The sequence below is a fragment of the Hyperoodon ampullatus genome, assembly GCF_949752795.1.
Source record: "Hyperoodon ampullatus genome assembly, chromosome: 2".
Taxonomy (NCBI): Eukaryota; Metazoa; Chordata; class Mammalia; order Artiodactyla; family Ziphiidae; genus Hyperoodon; species Hyperoodon ampullatus.
In genome coordinates, this window is record NC_136915.1 from 29,489,113 (window position 1) to 29,510,733 (window position 21,621).

The 21,621-nt window shown below is 42.1% G+C and overlaps 1 protein-coding gene across 1 annotated transcript in view; it reads right to left on the reverse strand.

The window, feature by feature from the left end:
- KIAA0319L (KIAA0319 like) overlaps window positions 1-21,621 on the reverse strand; it is a gene marked incomplete at its 5' end in the record, with an annotated part of 104,285 nt that overhangs the window by 16,841 nt on the left and 65,823 nt on the right. Inside the window, 12 exons of the mRNA XM_079697243.1 lie at window positions 383-542; window positions 2,091-2,229; window positions 2,597-2,748; window positions 4,166-4,314; window positions 6,070-6,202; window positions 6,922-7,045; window positions 8,228-8,456; window positions 11,480-11,612; window positions 13,449-13,541; window positions 14,005-14,092; window positions 17,006-17,103; window positions 20,155-20,256. Coding sequence (XP_079553369.1) covers window positions 383-542; window positions 2,091-2,229; window positions 2,597-2,748; window positions 4,166-4,314; window positions 6,070-6,202; window positions 6,922-7,045; window positions 8,228-8,456; window positions 11,480-11,612; window positions 13,449-13,541; window positions 14,005-14,092; window positions 17,006-17,103; window positions 20,155-20,256 — 1,600 coding nt within the window. The remainder of the gene's footprint in view (window positions 1-382; window positions 543-2,090; window positions 2,230-2,596; window positions 2,749-4,165; window positions 4,315-6,069; window positions 6,203-6,921; window positions 7,046-8,227; window positions 8,457-11,479; window positions 11,613-13,448; window positions 13,542-14,004; window positions 14,093-17,005; window positions 17,104-20,154; window positions 20,257-21,621) is intronic.

Sequence of the window (21,621 nt, forward strand, 5' to 3'; positions counted from 1 at the left end):
AGAAGAGTACATTTCTTCTTCATTAAAAAAATGAACACCGGGCTTCCTTGGTGGTGCAGTGGTTGAGAGTCCGCCTGCCGATGCAGGGGACGTGGGTTCGTGCCCCGGTCCGGGAAGATCCCACATGCCGCGGAGCGGCTGGGCCCATGAGCCATGGCCACTGAGCCTGCGTGTCCGGAGCCTGTGCTCCGCAACGGGAGAGGCCACAACAGTGAGAGGCCCGTGTATCACAGAAAAAAAAAAAAAAAAAAGGACACCATGAGTGATTCCTGGTCAGAGAGCCCACCCTTCTCTACCTACCCACACTATTTCTCAGCTCAGTCAAGAAGCCCAGGGGACCCCCTGGTCTTTCCTTTTCTCCCCCCATTCATTGCCCAGCTACCTCTGCTCCGTGTACGGCTGAATCTTTTGCACAATGATGTCGGAATCCAGCACCCCCAGGAGGACCCCAATCTGGCGGATGAACATCCCCTTCAGCCTCTCAGTTAGCTGACTGACGTTGACATCCAAGATGATCTCCACCAGGTTGTTTTTCCTGGGATCTGGAAAGCATGTGGATCAGTCATGGCTTTAGAAGTAGGAGAGTTAACATAGACCTGCCACTGTGCATGTGCTTTGGCCCAGGAGAGAATGTGGTGAGAGCATTCAGAAATGCAACTGCTCTCCTTCAATATGGAAAGGCACAATAGTGAATTCCCCATTGCTTTGTCCTGGTCCCCAGCAATCTGGGGCTGGCTTGGAGAGCTTCAGAAGCACTCCTGGTCTCTACACCAACCTGGCAATTACCACACATGTGCTGGGGACCAGGCCGAAGTGATGGGGTTTAGTGAAGGAAGTGGGGAACAGAGAAACACTTCAAGGTTTGTTTTAAAAGTCTCTACCCAGTTGGCTTTGCTGAACTCTCCAGGCCAAGTGGCAGGTATCTAGCAATCTCTCCTGATCCAATCTGATTTTCAGTAACTTGCTGTACTTTGTCTACAACAATGGGAGGGAAATTTTCCATCTCAACAATCTTATGGGAATGCATCTGCCCTATAGTGTTGAAAACCATAAACACAAAGGAAATACAGGCAGCCAAGAAACAAGGATTTCCTTAAAACAACATCACAGCTGGACGATGTTTTTACAACTCTAGAACTATCTATAAGACCATTGTGCTTTACACTTTTGATTATGTCCTAAAGACTATTCTACACTTGCAAGTTAAAAGTGACTATTCAGAATACCTATTCACATACTTGGATGCACCATTTGCCTGTCCTGATGTATAATTTATATAATTAGTAGACTATCTGTGATCTGATTTTAAACACAGAAGAGACTTTATAGTGTCTTGGCTGTTGTCCTTCAGAGAGGTAGGACAAGGACTGGAAGACCTGCCAAGATCCCTTCCCATCTAAGACATCTGTACATTAGCTTGGCCTAGATAATAAAGAGTAGGTTTAAAGTTAATACCTTCTCATCAGTTGTTCAGGAATTTATAAAGCTCTATCCCACCCTGTACTCACTGCCTCCCTATTACCAAATTAGCCTTGATACAAAACAAAAACATGGTTCTATTTAAGAAAGAAATTTTATTTCTGCAAATCTTAAAAATGTAAAGGATGCCAGTTACTTTACCTTCCCTGGGGGTTGTCAGATAAAGCCTGAGGCTCAACTTAAAAAAATAAATCATTTTCTGCAGCTGGGTGCTGATAAGACACCATGACTCAAGTTATTCCTGTGCTCAGATTCCCAAAGCACCCTGAGCCCTCTCTCATCAGTCACACGTAAAGGAGAAAGTGCTGGAGTAGGGGCCCAAAGGCCTGGCTCTGACACAACTGCTGTGTGAAGCTGAGCAAGCCCTGCCCTCTCTGAGTTTCTGTTTCTCCATCTGAGCTAAGTAGGGGGAGGTCCATATTTCTGCGTGGGTAGGAGAGGTCTTGTTGGAACAGAAAGTCTCTAAGGAGTTCTTAGCTTGGGGGTTCTAGATTTTTTTAAACCTGGATATGCCATCTGGCTCTGTCCATGCTGGGGGAAGGGTCTCAAGATCGAGGCCCTGTTAGGCTGATCCAGCAATTCCACTCCGACTCCTCACTAAACGAACTCACCAGATTTCACCTCCACAGTGGTCCGGTCTGTGTCACTCTCACCCTTCGCATCAGTCACTTTCAGGTGAAATGTGTAGGTTCCCTCAACCAGGTTGGAAAGAAAGAGGACAGGGTGGTGGTCAGAGTGATTTAACACCTCCTGTGGGGTTGAACGACATGGCTATATGGCAGAACAAAACCACACTCCTTTTGTGGAGTCAGCTGTTATGTCTGTCATAACTAAGTCCCCTCTGGGCTAGACGGCTTTGACTCGGGGCAGTTCCTGCTCTGTGATGGCACTACAGCCCACAGCAACCAGGATCAGGGAAAAGAATCACATTCTGTTCCACACTAGCTTGAGGGGTGACCCTAAGCAAGTCATTTAACCTCCCTGGATTTCAGAGCACAATCCAGGTTTGACATAAGAGACCGCTTGGTTAAAACAGGTACTGGAGTGTTTAGCTCAGCCTCCTCTCCTCATCGCACCACCTTGACCTGTGTAGCTCTCCACCTGCTGGCACACTCACCCCTGCAGCTGGGCTCCCCTCGTCTCGAGTCCAGAGGTAGTTGACTATCCCCTTGTCATCTGAGGACTTGGAGCCGTCCAGCTCTGCCGTGTCTGTGGGCAAGGTAATTACCACATTCCCAGTTATCTTGGCTATAGGTGGTTTGTTCATTTCTAAACAAAGAGAAACCATGGAAAAAAATGTATCATTCAGGAAAAGAAGAAATGCTTCTTGTGATGCTTATAAGGAAATTAAACTTCAAAATTATCTTAAACGGAGAACTGTTTTAAGTGCTTATCCATGCCAGCAACTAACAGTGTAGAGTTAATGCCACCAGTGCCACAGGTCCTGAGGCTCCAGTCCCACCCAGAGAAATGTTCCCCTGACACCAGTACAGTAGAGGGGACAAGTATAGTTTCCTCTTGTATTCTCATAGCAGCCTCCCCCAAAGGAATCCATTTCTCTGCTTGGGGATATATGATGATTGGAAATGAAGGCCTAAAGTGGATTAAAGCCCTGAAGTTCAGGTTTCATCAGCTGATACCACAAATTATCTTCAAAATATGGCTGAAAATGTTATTCTCTGAACATCTTTTTTGACTCCTTCCTTAGCATTTTAATAGAGAAAAAGAAGAGAGACACTTTCCTTATCCTGGGCCCCACCTGCAGCTTTGTTTACTCAGTGTGTGCTCTCTACTCACTGAGTTCAGTATACTGTGTTTGGGGGTCACCTGCATATCTGATAGTTTTTCTACCATCAGCCTATAGACCTCTCCCAAGACCATCACTGATCACTGTGCCTGCAAACCAGAGCAAGGCCAATCCACTTTTGCTCAAGTTGGCCTCAGCGTGCATGCTCCTAGGATGAGCATAGGAAGCTACAGTGCAGGGCAGTCATTCTAAGGTCTGACAGCAGGTGTCACTGTAGCTAGCAGGAGAGTCACAGAAATCCCAGCAGCAGAGGCAAAATAAAAATGCAGGGCTCCCCCTGGTGGTGCAGTGGTTAAGAATCCGCCTACCAATGCAGGGGACGTGGGTTCGAGCCCTGGTCCGGGAAGATCTCACATGCCACAGAGCAACTAAGCCCGTGTGCCACAACTACTGAGCCTGTGCTCTAGAGCCTGGGACCCACAACTACTGAGCCCGAGTGCCACAACTACTGAAGCCCGCGTGCCAAGAGCCTGTGCTCCGCAACAAGAGAAGCCACAGCAGTGAGAAGCCCGTGCACTGCAACGAAGAGTAGCCCCCGCTGGCCGCAACTAGAGAAAGCCTGCACGCAGCAACGAAGACCCATGGCAGCCAAAAATAAATAAATAAATAAATAATTAAAAAAAAAAAAAAACAAAGGAAAAAAACCTTAATTCTCTCCCTATTCAACTGAGAAGGAAGGGAGGGAAAACAAGAAGTTAAAATTCACCTTAAAAGTAGCTCACTCAAAGGCTGTTGTAGAAAAGCAACTAAGAGCTACCCTAACCTCTAACCTCTTTCCCTACTTTGTCTCTAATCAGTTTCTGCAACCAAACAAGAGATGATGCATTCTTCAGTTATCTGGCCCAGAGGCTGCTGCACCAACCCAAGGCAGTGAGGTACCTTCTTTGACAATGACATTCACAGAGCTCTGGCTTTGCAGGTTCCTCTCATCCTTGACGGTCAAGGTGAACACGTAGGTTCCCACTTGCAGCCCAGTCACAGTGGCGACACTGCTGTTAGCATTCTCAAGTTGTACCCCGTCAGGCCCCCTGGACAAAGAGAGAAACCAGAGGGTGGAATTGTATCTGTCTACTGCTCTCCTGTCCCCGTAGGAGCAGACAATTACTGCCTCAGCTAAGACATAAACTATTGTTTCTCACACCTTGAGAGGGCATGTTTAAAAATATTCCATTTGGACAGAGTGTCATTTGGCCCCAAAATACAGGCTACCTGCTGATCAGAAAACTCCATTCACCAGCTTTCAAACACATCTAGCCTTATCCTTTGTAAGAGCTTCTAGAACATTCAAACTCTTTGCTGCTCCAGTAAAAGGAAGAAAGTGCTCTGGGCAGGTCTCTGATCAAAAGAATGATTTAAGAGTGAAGTTTCTGAAAAGCATTTCGGGCCCAGTGGTTGGTTCAGCTCTTGCCAGAAAAGAAGCAAAATGCATTTCTTAATCACATGCCAAACTCCCTCTTGCTGAAAAGTCAGGGAAAGGAAATGGGCCAAGGCTACAGAGGAACTCTCAGGGAAAAACCATCCTCTTCTTAGCAGTTCTACAGGCAAAACTCCCTCCAGCTCCTGGACAGGAGCCACAGAGGAACCAGGATGCCCCGTATCTTTCCTTCTCCCCTGTGGCCTCACGCCACAGCAGGTGAGTGAGCTCTGAGCCAGCATGTAGGCACAATACTGCACATATACCAGACAGCCCTTCTGTTCAAGGGTCAAAATGCCTCAGAGCTTTCCTTAACACTGCAGGACAACCAGAGAAACCTGTAGACGCCCAGGTTTTGCTCTGTTTTGTTTTGCTGTTTAAATGTATAACCCTGACCCTAGCAGCCCCCCTTGAAACAGATTCTCCTCCAAGAAGCTATGCTAAGGATTATTTCTGCTGTAAACACTAATAAAACTCAACTAAAAGGTTTATCTGCTGTATCTTCAATAAACAGTTATAATTAAAACATGCTGGGTTGAAGAAAATTAGGTTCTCCAAAAGATAGAAACGAAAGCTAAGGAAAATCATTTCTAGAATCCAACTCACTAATCGTAAGTCAAGTGCTTTTACAAGTCAAATTACAGCCCCTCCCCACCCATCTCTAACATCCTAGTCAAAAACAAAAGCAGAAACAAAAAACCCAGTCTGTCCTATGGTTGCTACCTTTGGAAATTGGGAATGCTTTTAACTCTTCCTTGGAATTGCTTCCTGTGGGATCCTGCATATAATCTGAGTTCCATTTGTTATGGTTTAAAGGAGCTGAAAGAAATTGTGAGAACCAGGAATGGTTCGATTAGGTAATTCCAATTTAATTAGTATTATTTTGGTTATTGCCTTTGGCCTCTGGCTAACATAAATGGCATATGGTATCTTCAAGGAAACAATACCAGAGTACTGCTTTCATTTTGGAGATGAATTTTCAATTCTCCTTAAGAACTGCTCTGGCCCATCCCCCCTGACAGCCTTACCCAGTTAATTTTGAGCAACAGTGTTTTTCTGCTCCATTACCCCTTCCATCTTGCCTCTCAAGTGTAATTAAACTATGCATTTCAGCAAATGGATTGTACCTGTAAAAGCACCAGGACCACAAAGTACTACCTGGGGACAGCTAATGGTAAGCATTCTTTTTTTTTTCTTACAAAAATTATATTTTTCTTAGAGTTGAAGTTTGGGATTGCAAACATTTCTTTCTAAGTAATCCCCCTTGGATAAGCTAATAAGAGAAAGTAAACTCTTAAAAGCAAATAAAACCTTGCTCTTCAAAGGTCTGGAGCCCTTGCATATATAAGGATTTTGTGTCAATACTCACTGTGTTTTTTCCCAGAGATATGAGATAATTTTCTGATCATCTGAGCTTTTGCTGCCATCCAGGGTTGTGCTATCCATGGGAAGAGTCAGCTCCTTATCTGGACCTGCATCTGCCTGTGGAGGCTTGTTGTTTTCTAGGAGACAAGAGACTTGGGAGTTCAAAAGCAGGCAGTCCAGCTGGGAAAGGAGGGGAACCAATTGGGACATATGTTCTGGAAGCCTCAAGGACTCTGCCTCTCCACTCATAGAACTGTCAGATACTGTGTGAGGTAAGCATATGGTCAGGGAGCTTGCCTGAAGAATATAAGACTGAAACATATAAAACATTCTGAAAGAACATGGATTGAAGTATAATGCTACAGGAGTTCAAATGAGAGGGTTTGAAAGATAAGGTAGGGCTTTCTTGAGGAAGTGGGCTTTAAGCTGGCCCTTAAAGGGCATGGTGGGAGGAGTTCCCTGGTGGTCTAGTGGTTAGGATTCGGCGCTTTCACTACTGTGGCTCAGGTTCAATCCCTGGTCGGGGAAGTGAGATTCTGCGAGCCGCAGCCAAAAAAAAAAAAAAAGGACAAAAGGACATGGTAAGATTTGGGCTGGCAGAAACTCTATCTGCTAGCTCCCCTTGAAGGCACAATAACTAGCCAAGAGCAAGGGCACAAGCGAGGTGGTGAAATACTCCTTCTCTCTAGCTATGAAGAAAGCACTAGGGGAATGGACAATAGCAGCCGCCAGGGGCTTGGTGGATTGGTAACTCCCACTTCCACCCTCATAGAGCTCAGAACCCAAGCCCTCTTCTCCCCCCAAGGGTCAAGGGACCAGCCAACAGAAGAGCCTGCACCACAAGGTTAGAACTTACCAGGCTGCACAATAACAGTCACTTGAGCGGTGGCCTGCTGTCCTATTGTGTCAGTCACTGTGAGTTGGTAAGTATAGTCTCCTTCTTGCATGGCAGAGAGCTGCAGGGTAGGTGTTCTAACACCCTGGATATACAAATACAGACAAGTGGACTCCCGGAATCACATCATACAAGAAGTCCTACTCTGGTCTAAATGATTTACCCAGTTTTCTAAACCTAGGTTGGTAGTGGGCCATTACCTCCCAATTCAACATAATTACTGAATGCTCAATCAGACACTGTGGGACATCTTGTTAAAAGTTTCACCCTTCAAGTAAATAACCCTCTGACACAGCAACAGTTTCAAATAAAGCCAGAGCTCTCACAAGGTAGACGAGTACAGGAAAATGTGCAGAGATAATCAAGATCCACTTCTATGACCCAAGCAGAAAGAAAACCATTAACATATAGTAAAATAACACAATTTACAAAACAATGTTCTTCCTACTGAAGCCACACAGCGTGATCCTAACAATGCTGCCTCGGTAAAACATGGCAGCAACGACTCAAGATGCTTTATAATGCTGTGCATGCCCTTACAGGTCTGTACAGATTCTGCAACAGCGGAGAAACCTAACCTAATACCTTGCAGACATTTTATTTGGCCTTAGGGTTCTTAAAAGTTGGAAAATTTCACATAGAAGTCTAGGTTTCTGTCTTGTCTTGAAAAGCTGGAGGACCTAGCAACACTGGGACGATACTCTAGCGTGGCAACAACCAGCCTGACTGGAGGGCTGCTGACCCCTTTGGTCAGGGCTTACGCCCTCTGGTTTGCCACAGTCCCCATCCAGTTTTCTTCATTTACTTACGTTACCTGCCTGGTGACAGATCTAGTCTCTTCTTAAATATCTCCAGAGAGAAGATGCTCACCATCTAGTCAGGCAATCTCCTCCAATTTGTAATAGAGCTCACTAAGATTTGCACCCTTCACCAGAAACTAACACATTTTAAAGCAACTATACTCCGATAAAAATTAATTTAAAAAAAAATTTGCACCCTTGTAGCTTCTAAAGAATTTGACTCCCTGAAATTATCCTAGAGCAGCTACCAGTCTTTTCCTCTAATACTAAACATTTAAGATAAAGTTTTTGCTAATGTGTTAACTAAAGGCTCCTCAATCTTTCTAGATTTTTTTAAAAATTCAAATGTTCTATTCACTAATCTGACTTTGGTTATTAAGATGGAGAAATATAAGTCTTGGATGGGTGACCCAGTCCAGCAGCTCTAATTCCCTGGGCAAGAAAAGACAGAAACTATTCCCTCCTACCTGCATCTCCATCACTTTCCCTTTGCTGTTTGGGCTGAGTGACCACTCATAGCTGGTGATGCCGTGATCATCAGTGCTCTGATTCCCGAAGAGGGTGATGGAGTTTTGGGGCAGGGTGATCACTTGGTTGGGGCCTGCATTGGCCACAGGGGGGTAATCCACAGCCTTGTTCACTGTCAGGCTTGCCGTGGTAGAGTTGGTAGCTCCATCAGAGTCTACTACAGTCAAGCTATCAGGAAAGAGAGAGGAATGCAATCAGGGGTGGTCTTAAAGAAAGAGGAATAAACATGGAAGAACTGAAAATCAAGGCTAAAAAATACCAATGTGGCAGGATTACCAATCGGTAACCAATTCTAACCCATTCTTTTTGGAAAGTTAGAGTAATACTAGAAGCTAACACTGACTGAGGGTTCACTGTGTGCCAGGCACTGTTCTAAGCACTTTGTATCTCATTCAATCCTCACAACAGCCCTATAAAGTACTATCCCCATTTTACTCCTTATACATATGAGGAGACTGAGGCAAAAAAAGGTAAAGTAACTTGCCCAAGCTTGAAAGCTTGAAAACAGTGGAGTCAGGATCTAAATCTAGACAATATATCTCTAGCACCATTTCACTCTGCTGCCTGCATGTGTCTGTGGCTGGGACCTTTATAAGCATTGCCTGATTTGGCCCTCACAACAATCATATAGAATAGGTATCATCAACCTCACTATTATAGAAGCCTTAGAGAGGTAAGAAACCTGCCCAGAGCTAAATAGTGAGCCAACATGCAAGCCCAGTTCTCTGACTCCAAAGCCCAGAACCAAGTCTTAAGAAAGCAATAATCCCTGGCCACTATTCCTATAGGGTTCAAAGACGTTACACTAAATAAAGCAAGCTCTGACTGCAGCAGGCTCTCCTCCCATCATCCTGTTTTGGCTGTGTACACAGCACAAGGATGGACCAGGAGGGCTAGCTCCAGTAAGATAGGAGCCTGAGATGGAAATGAATTCTCCTACGCAAGCATCCCACAGTTTGTGCCAGTGTGAAAGAGAATTTGCAAGAGAAAAAAAAATGTTCATTTGTAAGAGCAGGCTTCTACCTAAGTGATGCCTTCCAGCTGAACAGCCTAAAGCTTCTCTTGCCACCTCAAAATGTGAGCATAAGCAAGCAAGGAGGTTTGGGCTGCTTCCATTTTGCTCACAGAAAGAGGAAAAGCATATAAAAGACATGTCGTTTGTTTAAATCTCACAACCAGCCACAGAAAGAGCCAGACATCTGTGGGGTTTTTATCCCACAATCTCACTTTTTACCTATGATCTTAAGGGGACTTCTGATATTACAGCTTTTAGAAAAAGAACACAAAAACATCAGACACACAGACATGTGCAAATCAGCAAACATCTGAAAAAGAAAAATCCACAGAAGTTTTCCTCTCTTTCCAGTTTCTGTTTTCAGTTTTTGTTGTTTTTTTTTAACATGTCTTATTTGTCTCCTATTTCAGAACAAAAGCAAGTTATAGACAGATGGCAAAATGGCAACTGCCCATTACGCTGACTTTCACCTCAGACAGTCCCTGGCTTGCACGCAAAAGTTCTGGAACCAAACAGCAGCTGACCACAGGGCTGGGGAAAGAGGCCACTGCTGTGTAAAAGCAGGGGAGAGGAAAAGGTAAGTGGAATCAAACAGATTGGACCTTAATGCTAATCAAACCCAATCCCATCATTTCATGGACTGAGGCTTAGAAAAAAAGAACTGCACCCAATATCCCATTCACCCAAAACGCTCTAGGTTAACATTGTGTTTAAAAGCTCAGACTCTGGAATCAGACAACCTGTGTGACCTTGGGCAAGTTACTTAACCTCTCTGTGACTATATTTCCTAATCTGTAAAATAAGAGCCATTATAATACCAGGTACAAGGGTTAAATGAGCTACTGCGTGCAAAGAGCTCAGAACAGTACTTAACACAGTAAATGTTCAAGAAGCAGTAGCTATTATTGTTACTATTTCAAAAAGGATCAACATCACCCAGGCTAAATTCCATAAATGTTAAAATTCCTATATTAGAAATCCAAGGTGAAAACCAACTCACATTTCCATTTTAACTCAGTGAGAAGGCTCCTGCCTTGTTGTAATAGCAGCTACCCTTCATTCACTTGAAGTCTTGAGTCAGTGAGAGCGCTGCTAAGTCAGAACTTGTATATTTATTTGTATGGTAGGTGCTGTGCTAGGACATTCCTTGCTGTGTCTCTGGTAGTGTCTAAAGCGTGGTTAATCTCAGATCCAGTGGGGAAGACAGATACCCATGAACAAGCCGTTGCACCATGGCAGGCACCACATAGAGGCACTGAGTGCAACAGGGAAAGAGGAGGGACATTCCCTCTCCTCTCTGGAGGGATCTCAGAGAGCTTCACAGACAACTGAGGAGGTCCTTAAAGATAGGCGGAGTCCCAACAGATTGAGAAGGGCATTCAAGGAAGCATAAACAAAATACATATAGGCCAAGTCAAGGAGCAGAGTAGAATGAGTCCTGACTTGGGGATTAGAAAATCTGCATTTCAGCTCCAGCTGTGTGACCTCAGAGAAGTTAGTAAATACAGCGAGCCTCATTCTTCTCAGATGTAAAATGAGGATGGTATAGTGTACATGTGGTGTTTGCATGACACTCATGTACCAGTGCTTCGTAGCCTACAGTGAGTAATGCAAATATAAGGAGGATTACTCTAGGGTCAGCCTCAGACTCATTAATCACAGTCTAGTATATCAACACTAGTTCCCAAAAGAACTGACTTTGAATCAAATTCTCTGAAAATCCCCAACAGAGAAAGATGCTACAAATCATATTCAAATAAACCACTAAGTCCAAAGTAAAGATTTTGATATATCCTAAGTTGAGGAAGCATTTCCCAAAGGGGAGAGATGAGAGTAGATTCCTTCTAGATTTTTCCTGAGAAAAGGCAAAGGAAGATGGGCCCTTTCACTTAATGACAGAAATTCTAAAAAAAAGGTTTGGATATATGCCAAATAAGGCTTTGAGAAGGATTAGCTGTGTGGATCCTGATCTATTATGCAAGGACCTTTGCCCTAAAAAGTTATGACTATTGAGACCACTGTTACAACATGGCTCAAAGAACCAGTGGAACCAAAGGCTATATTATCAGCCAACTCTACAGGGAATTTGGTATCTGTCAGAGTGACTCCTATAAGAACGTAAAACCCATAAGGGGAAAAAAATGGCCTATGGTAAACTTGAAGGATCCAAATTTACCTGAAAGTGTAGTTCCCAGGGACGAGCTTACTTAGTTTTAATATGGCCGTATCTTCAGAAATCTTCTCTTCTCTCAGAGGTCCCTTAAGTTCTTCCCAATGGTACTGGACGATCTTATCATCATCCATGCTTTCTTGACCATAAAGAAATATCAGTTACAGCATGAGAGCACTGGGTCTTAGCACTTATCCAGTTTACACAAACCAGGGCAACTACCCAGAGATTTGAGGCTAGGAAAACTTTATGAAATTACAGACTATGTCTCCAGAGTGTTTCTTCCCTCGGATTATTGGGTCATTCTGCCTCTCTATGAATATTCCACTGCGTAGTTTTCCAAGGACTCCAACACAGGCAACCTCTGGTTAAAACGCTACTGTATTAAGTATATGTATAAAAAAAGGAGAATCAAAAGGTCTTAAACACATGAAAAGATACTCAACCTCACTTAAAAAAGAAATGCAAATTTAAATTACACTTGAGATAGCATTTTTTAACCTCTCAAATTGGTAAACACCAAAGTTTCACAACACATTATGTGGGTAAAAAGTGTGGGGAAAGAGGCCCCCTCATAAGTCATAGTGGAAGCATAAATTGATACAACCTCTATAAGGAGCAATTTGGGAAAATTTATCTTTGGCCCTGCAATTCCTCTTCTAAGAATTTAATACTTCAGATCTACTTGCACTTGTGTTGTGTATCTGTAGGACATTTAATATTTGTGTTAAATGTCACGCTTACAAGATTATTCACGATAACATTATTTGTAATAGCAAGTCAAAAATAATCTAAATGGTCATCAATAGAGATTGAAAACAAGTACATATTCATACAATGAAATCATATATTCATATCATGGAAGGTTATGTAATCATTAAAGGAAAAAAAGAATGAAGAAGTATTGCATGTGTTAATTCAGAAAAATTCTCCAACATATAGAAACAAGCACTGTACGTAACAGTGCACGTAATGTGTTGTCATAAGGACTGTATATGTATTTTCTTATATACGCATCAAATATCTCTGGAAAGATACATAAGATAATACCATTGGTTGTCTGGAGGAAAACTGGATAGTTGGGAGACCGGGAGGGTAGTGATTCTTTTCACTGTGTACCTTTACATATTATTCAACTTTGATCTAATCAAAAATATAAAATAAAATGGTACTAAGTGAACCCTTTCTGCCACTCTCACAAGTGTTTCTTCCTATTCTGCCTCTTCCTCTTGGCCTGCTACTCTTCTGTCCTCCTCTTCTGGCCAGAATCACCTACATGAAAGGTTTAACCCGCTAGAGATCCCTCTGCTAAAGTAGCAGCTGCCTCTGCCACAAGCCCCTGTTGTGCCAAGACACTCAGGGGTGACAGGGCCTTAACGGGCCCCCAGAGAGACCAAGCCAATGCTGGAGGGTGACAGGCCCGAAACCTCTTGCACACACAGAGCCAAGGCCCAGAAATCCTCTCATGTCACCCATCAGGTGACACTACTCTGAAGGGTGACATGTTAACAACGGGCCCAGGCAGGGGTGTGTGCTCCATTCTGTGAGTCTCTCCAGGAGAAGGCTAACGAGAATCTTGCTAGGCAGTGATGGCTGAGTGAGAGCTCTTTGTCAAGACTCTCAGTTACTTATCTTGTCATGATAGGAAGGAGCTTTGTTTCCATAGCTAAGGATGGCAACTCCAGGCAAGCAAATTTGAAAACCAGCAAGTTTCAACTAAAATAATGCTAAATACATGAATAATCCTACTTTCTTACCATCTCAGAACAGAACTATTACTGCAGACAGGCCACACGGGGATTTTAAACAGGGCCTGTCTGGTTTTTACTACCTAATCAATTGCTTCAGATGGTTGGTCTTCCCCTAACACGGCCGAGGACTGGCCTAAACACTATGCAGACATAGCTGGCCCCAAACCTTCTACCAGTACACAGGGAAGGCTCTTCTAAAACATCATGCCTAGACAAGTACTCACGGCTGCCATCAATGACTGTAGAAGTGGTTGGCAGAGAGATCTCCTGGAACTGTGGTGACACAATGGCAACAGGAGGCCGATTCTTACGGGGCTCTGCAAGAACATGACCCACAAGAAATTGGAAGAGGGTCTTTATAAATTATAGGAGAAGCAGGCCATATCTGGGTGGAGCATAAGTCATTTTCCATTACATAAGTGAGAGCTGAGCATCATCAAATGGTAAAGTCACAAGATCAGGTTGCCATTCTAACCTAAGGCACCTGGGAGTGTTAAAGCCTCTTCTAAGCCTGACGACTGCTAAGGCCATGCCCTGCGCATTCTTTCAATGCTCATGTCCTATCTACTACATCAGAAGTACTATAGCAGCAACTTCCTGCTTTCAAGCAAGCTGAGTAGAGGTGGACAACAAACAAGCTTTGTGAACTAGGAATTGCCCAATACGTAAATATATTACAAAAAAAGAATGAGAATTTAAAACCCCTAAAATCAAATCTCCATCTCCTTGGGAATCCTGCAGAAGGAGCAGTGGAGACATGGCCAGGGCTGGGTAACATACCTGGTTTCACTGTCACATTCACATAGCCTTCCCCATGGGCATTCTGACCATCTACAATCACTTTGAATTCATACAGGCCTGGAGTGAGCTGCAGAAGTGAGAAGATCTTTTAGACAACGACAAACAGCAGCAATTATATTTAAAATAACACATATATCTGAATTTTCCAATGCTGTTTCTTGAATTCTCCTCTTCTTGCACCATTTCCAAAATGGAGAAAGTAAACTAGCTGAAGATATGAAACAATGAATTATAAACTAAAAAACCATAGCTTTTCATGTGAATCTTATTACTAGCTGACTCGCAACAACAGAAGGGATTTCAACATCTCTGTACTCCCATTTTCTTTTCAGAAGAACATTAAGGGCCCAACCATCCTACTTCACAGTTATGAAATTAAAACAATCATCTCTGCAAAGAAAAACATTTTGTAAAAACACCAAATAGCTCTCAAATATCTGAATATTTCCCCCTCCTGATTTCCACTAACTGTATGAACATAACATAAAAAAAAAATCACCCACAATCCCATTGTCCTAACACCCCAATTAATCACATTTTTCTTATTTCCTTCTAATCTTTTACCACAACCAAAAAAAGAGCTATAAACAGTACACCTGTTCAACAAACATGTATTGAGAATCAATTATATGTGGTCATTGCCCTAGGCTTGAGGTTTGGAGAGGAATTAGATAAGGTCCCTACCTTTGAGGAGTTCATATTTCAGTGGTATTCAGGGCCTAGCTAAAATCAAGATATATCGGACTTTTTATTATTCTTTCTTCCATTCATTTAGCATGAACACTTTCCCCATTAGAACAGTCTCTTAAATAGTCATTTTAATGGCTGCAGAAGAGTACATGAATAAATGTGCCATAATTCACATAAGCATTTCACATTGTTGGATATTTGGGTTGTTTCCAAAATTTTACTATTATAACTAATGCTGTGGTGAACATCTTTCAGGTAAAATGATTTTTTTCTTTCTTTTGAATTATCTCCTTTGGGTAAACACTAATTGAATGCATGGAGCATTTTGGACCACTTCCTTCTTCTTGTAATGATCTCCTTCCTTGGCTTTCACTTCTAGGCCTACTCCACATTTTCTTCCATTACCTCTTCCTTCCATACCTTTAATGACAGTGTTCCCCAGGATTCCAATTGCAATCCGTTTATTACTTCACTCTACACACTCTCTGGATGTTTTCATCTATTTATGGCTTCAGTTGTCAACTATTTGATGCTGGTGTACAAATTTATCTCTCCAGCCCGGACTTGCATCCTGATCTCTAGCCCCTTACCCCCAACTACTTACTGGTCCCTCCACTCAAATGTTTCACAGGTACCTCAAACTCACTCTGTCCCAACATGAATTAATCATCTGCAAACCTCTTCCAAACCTGCTCCTCTTTCTATGTTCCTCATTTCAGTGAATATCACCTCAAATATACCAACATCCAACGAAGTGTCTAAGCCAAAAGGCTAAAATTATCCTGGACTTCTCTTCCTCAACACCTCCACCCAATTAATTGATCACCAAGTTGACCTCCATAGTATTTCTCAAATCCACCCACTTCTCTCCATTCACACTGTCATCACCTTAGTTTTTAACCATTCATCATAGCACAGTTGTTAAGAGCATGGGTTTAGAGATGGAAAGTTCCAGTTCAAATGTACCATTTAATAGCTTTGTGCACTTTGGCCAAACCACTTTGTTTTTCTAATTTTTAGTTTCGTCATTTGTAAAACAAATACTAATATTTACATCTTGGGGTTGTTAGGAAGATTAAATAACTGCATAAAATAATTAGCACTGTTTCTGGCACATGGTAAGAGCTCAATGGGTGGCTTTTAAGTTTTATTTTATTTATTTAGTTTTTTTTCACTCAGACTATTATCACCTCACACCTACATTTTTCAATAGATTCCTCCCTGGTCTCCCTAGTTTGAGTCTTATCTCCTCCAATCTGCAGTCAGGGTGATCCTTCTAAACTGAAAATCTGAACATGTCATTCTCCTGCTTAAAACCTTTCAAAGGCGCCATATTCCTTCTGGATAAGAGTCAAAGGCCTCACTCTGGCATGCACAAGGCTCTGTGCAATCTGGCACCTGCATCTCTCCAACTTACTTGTGCCACTGTTCCTCTCATACCATGGGGTCCAGTCAGGATGAACCACGTAAAATTCCCTTTTTCCCACATTTCTCTCTATTATTTGGCCCAGTGGACATACTGCTTCCTCTGCTTGGGGTATTACCACTCCACCCTTTACCCAGTAAGCCAGTCACCTTTCATGACCCAACTAGGCCAACTCTAAGAAATCTACTCTAACTCCCCAGGGCTTCAATACCCCATGCACTGACCTAGTATACTCCTGTTATAATTACCTGCTTCAGGTCAGTAGCACGTACTAGACTGTATTTTCCTAAAATGTTAATATTACGATTAATTCACTAGTAAATCCCCAATACCTGCCACATAACTAGTGTACAATGAACAGTTGTTGAAAGAAAGAGAGGAAAGAAAGGAAGGAAAGACGGAAGGAAGGTAGGAAGGAAGGAAGGGAGGAAGGGAGGAAGGAAGAAAGAAAGAAAGAAGGAAGGAAGGAAAAAGCAATTGCTTGGCTAAAGAATATGAACATTTTTATGGCTCTTAATAACTACACTGAATCCCAAAAAAAGACTGAGCCAATTTACACAGTCATGTGGCCACAAATAACCTAGCTTATCTCCCAAATTCTAAAATCCTTATGTTACCCTTAAAAGCTGTTTAGTGTGTATTTTCAGCTATCACCACTATGCTTATACAATATTCTCACCATAAATGAAAATTTGAGAATCATACACTAACAAATACTGGATGTCAGCCAGCCAGACTTTTGGAGGATTCGCTTCTGAAAGGCTGTTCCTAAGTTAAGTGTGGACAGGAAATTCTATATTATACATGTTAGAAAATGGTCAACACCTCTACCCCATCCCTGCAAATGACAGGAGGCAAATTCACCTTGGATAGTTTGAGGATCTGGAAATGTTTCCCTTCCATTTCTCCACTGTAGTCTTTAGGATGAGTAATCAGCTGCCAGTCGTAGGTGTAGGTTTCTCCTATAGAAGGGCAGTTACAAAAATCATGAAAACACACACCTACACACAAAGAGGGCAACCACACAGCCTGTGAATAACAAAATTTTTCTAAATCTTGACAAGACCTTAGTTTTCAAGACTTCACCCCAAAGCCAAAGGGAAACCAAACATTCTGTTGAAAGAAAAGGTGGATTCTGCTGACTCAACTATAGTTAGGGCTTCTTCCACTCTCTCCCATCAGTGCTCATTCCTGCCCCATACCCACGCTGCTTTGGGCCAATCCTCCCCTAAAATACCAGGTTGCTCATGGTATGGCATCCCAGTGAAAATACATGCCCTACAAACCACTATGGATGAACTCACTGGGAATAAAGGCCATTTTCTTGCAAAACTTCTTTTGCAACAAAGAACAGCAATGACTTCTAAATAACATGGTTCAAAAATACCTTTTTAAAGAGTGCTAACAATGCTCGTCTCACTGAGGTCATCACACCCTGGTGAGTTAAAAGAGCTACTTCATTCCTGCTGAGCTAATAAATAACACACTGCAGAAGGTGGTAGGGGATAGCCCATTTAAAACAGGCCCCAGTGAAATTAATTAAGATCACATGAAGCATTAAATGGTCCTCATTTGTAGCTCAGACTGTATGAATGGGTAGGGTGAGGATAGAATCCTGTTATCTAAATGGAATCCCTCCCCAGTTAAAGCTGTCTTAAATATTTTTTGGAACAAGATGCATTTATGGCTAGGAAGGGGGGGCATTTGGTAGGAAGGTTTCATTTAATTTACTACCCTAAAAGGGAAAAAAAAGAAGTCTCAAATGCTTACAGAGAATGGTCACCTTTTTCTTACTTCATGAGTTCAAAAGTTAATGTTAACGCACAGAACTTAATTCCAAACAGTCTTAAGACTAGATTTTACTTTATAAGCCTGAGATACAAGATCTATTACTCTTCCTTCCTCCAGAGAATACTAGCTTTGTTGTGGCCAGTTGTCAGCCCCAGGCAGCTCTCATAAATGTATCTGTAGAAGTTAGGTTACATGAGGAGCAGGAAAGAAGAAGGAGAAGTAGGACTGGTGCTAAGAGATGACATTTCTTGAACTGTAGTTAGAAATTTTTTTTCCTGCACAGAAAACAGACTCACACTAGCTTGGGAATTGACAATTTTATAACATCTAAGGCTAGCAACACAAATTTCAACAAATGACAATACTCTTAGAACAGGAAAGCTCAGGGGACGAATTATGCCTTGCAGACAGGAATTTGCCCAAGGGTAGGAACAACTGAGTATAGGTCTGTTAGACAGAATGCTGGTTTTAATGATTTAGGGCAGTGGTTTTCAAATCATGCCTCTGAACCCTAGAGGGATCCTGAGAGGTGCTGCAGGGGCTGCCATAGGAGATGAGAGGAATGAAGAACGGGCAGAGCTGGTCCTGTCTCATCGTCCCCAACCTTTGAAAGTTTGAAACCATCCATCTCATGTATCTGATTAATACTGAAGAAACTGGGGAGCGGAGAGTTGAAAGAATCTGTTTTTGAACTGATGTGTTTTGGAATACTGATATACAAGGTGATATCAACTCACAGAAATGTATATGCAAATAGGGCTTAGAAAAGAAAATACAGTACAGCCAGGATATCTTTCACAGAAGAGTGGAAGCAACTGCAGCTCAAAGCAGTTCTTTCTTTACCTGCATCTTCAAAGGCCACCAAATCCATTCACCTTAACTTATCACCAGAGGAGGAAAGGAATATGTTTCTCTATAGGAAGGTGGAATGAACTGATAAGGAAAACGCAATGTGAGGGCAGAAATAAAGAACAGAGAGGGGGCTTCCCTGGTGGTGCAGTGGTTGAGAATCTGCCTGCTAATGCAGGGGACACGGGTTAGAGCCCTGGTCTGGGAGGATCCCACATGCCGCGGAGCAGCTGGGCCCGTGAACCACAACTACTGAGCCTGTGTGTCTGGAGCCTGTGCTCTGCAACAAGAGAGGCCCGCGCACCGCGATGAAAAGTGGCCCCCGCTTGCCACAACTAGAGAAAGCCCTCTCACAGAAACGAAGACGCAACGCAGCAAAAATAAATTAATTAATTAATAAACTCCTACCCCCAACATCTTCTTTAAAAAAAAAAAAAAGGACAGAGAGGGCATTTAGGTTCTGGAAAAGTAGTTTTTGCATAAATACACTATTTGGTACTAGGCCCAGAAAGTAGGGATATTGTATTGGAAACATGTGTACCTAAAATGGAAGGACCCCATCCTGAATACAGTAAGGCATTTTGCTTAACTAGCCTTACAATGAGCTACTTGACTAACCTTATAATGAGAGTTAACACAAAGCCAATGCAATCATTTTCCATCAACATATGCTTCACTTCATGTCACAGATAATCTTAAGAGAATACGTGTTTATAAGTCAAACTTTGGTGTATTAACATGTACTTCAAAGGTTAAAGGGATGCACATATTACAAAAGTTTTCTTAAGTAATAAATTAATCATCCCCTAATTTATATATTTTATAAATTTGAATATTGTATATTACATTGGGCTTGTCTTTTTTTTTTTTACATGACAAATCTATATTAGTAGTAGTCTTGAATAACTTCTCTACAAGTTCTATATCTGCTACTTACTAGCTGTTTGGCCAAAATAAACAGGTTAACCTGAGTCTCAGTTTTAAATGGGCATAATAAAATCTACATTTAATAAGCATCAGCTATGTGCTAGGCACTGAGGTATATAGGTACATTATACCATTTCATTTTGCCCTTAAAGTAGCCTTATGAAGTAGGAATTATTATCCTCATTTTACTGAAAAAGAAATGGAAACTTAGAGAAGTTAAATAATTTGCTTAAAATCATTCAGCTAATGACTGGCTGAGCTCAGATTTGAACCCAGCCTTGACATCAAAGCCCATGATCTCAAACATTATATTGCCTCTCATATCACATAAATATTTGTGCATGTTCAAGCTATTATCTTATTCTCATAGGACTTTTACAGAGAGTAAATGTATGTAGATTCTATTATGAATTAAAACATTACACAAATATAAGTGGATGTTTTACCTGCATCTGGCTCTTGGAGGACATATGCATTTAACTGAACTTCATTCTTAGGCAAGGTAATCTGGACACTGTTTCCAGCAGATACCACCAGTTCCTTTATAACTGGAAATGAAGAAAATACACAAGAGATAAGAAATTAGATCCAGACTATCTCATTTCTCTCCTTCCTTTTGTGGCCAAATTTCTTCTATAAACAATATTCAGCTACTGCCTTCATTTCCTCATTGTTTACCCACTCTCTAATCCCCTGCAACGTGACTGTGCCCCCACTTTTCCACCGAAAAGGATCCTTAGAGGTCATCAACAAACTGCTTCTTAGCAAATCTAATAGCTGTTTCTCAACCCTCATCCTTCACCCCTGTGGTATCTAATACTGCTGACTGCCTCCATCTTAAAACTCATGGTTATCATGACACCATATTATTCCACTTTCTTCCTTTCTCTCTGAGTTTTTCTCCACTGTATTTTAACTATGGTCTTTCCCTAAGCCCTCTTTATATAGTACTTTCCACAGAATTCAATAAACAGAGTTCAACTCTGTTTCAAGGATCATCATGCTGATACATAACTTTCTAATAAAATACATATATAAAGTTCCTAGAGAAAAAGGCAAGTGTTGGCCGCAAGGCCAGCCTTAATTTTCTTTCCATTTCAACTGATACAGCCATAGACTTAGATAATTCCAAGAATCTTAACTGGTCTTCCCTCTGCTAGCTCTCCCCATTCTAATCCATTCTGTCTCCCTAAAACACCCATCACCATGAATTTTTCTAAAATACTCACCCACCATGAGACTCTCCTACTTAAGACCCCCACTCCCACACCATGTTTCAGTCCAAATTCCTAACCTGGCATCAGGGATCCATCATCATCTGATCACATCATCTCACCCTTCCACCCGATTCTGCCTCTAGTTATACTCATTTTCCCTCTTGTGCTCCACAGAAGTCTACTCTTGGGGACTTTGCTAAAGCTTTTTTCTTCAATTGGGGTGTGTGCTTACTATTATAAATACAGTACTTTGTTTCTAGCCTAAAAGCCAGGCTTCTCTCCAAAAAATCTTCCCAGACCATTTCAGTTCGAACTTATCTACTTCCTGAACTACTTTAGCATTTTTGGAACATCCATATCAGCTAATAGCTAGATACTATATTTCTGCTTTTCACCAGCTATTCCATACATGTCAAAGCTTCTCAACTATGGCACGACCAATTCTTTGGACCAATTCTCTGGACCACGACATTTTGGACCAATTCTTTGTGCATGTTGGGGTTGGGATGGGGGGGAGACTGTCCTGTGCACTGTAAGATGTTTAGTAGTATCCCTAGTCTCTACCCACTAGATGTCAGTAGCACCCCTCCTCCACGGTTGTAACAATGAAAAATGTTTACAGGCTGTTGAGAACCACTGATTATATAAATCTTATTTCTCTAACAATAATTGTTCACTTGGTATGAGACCTAGGAA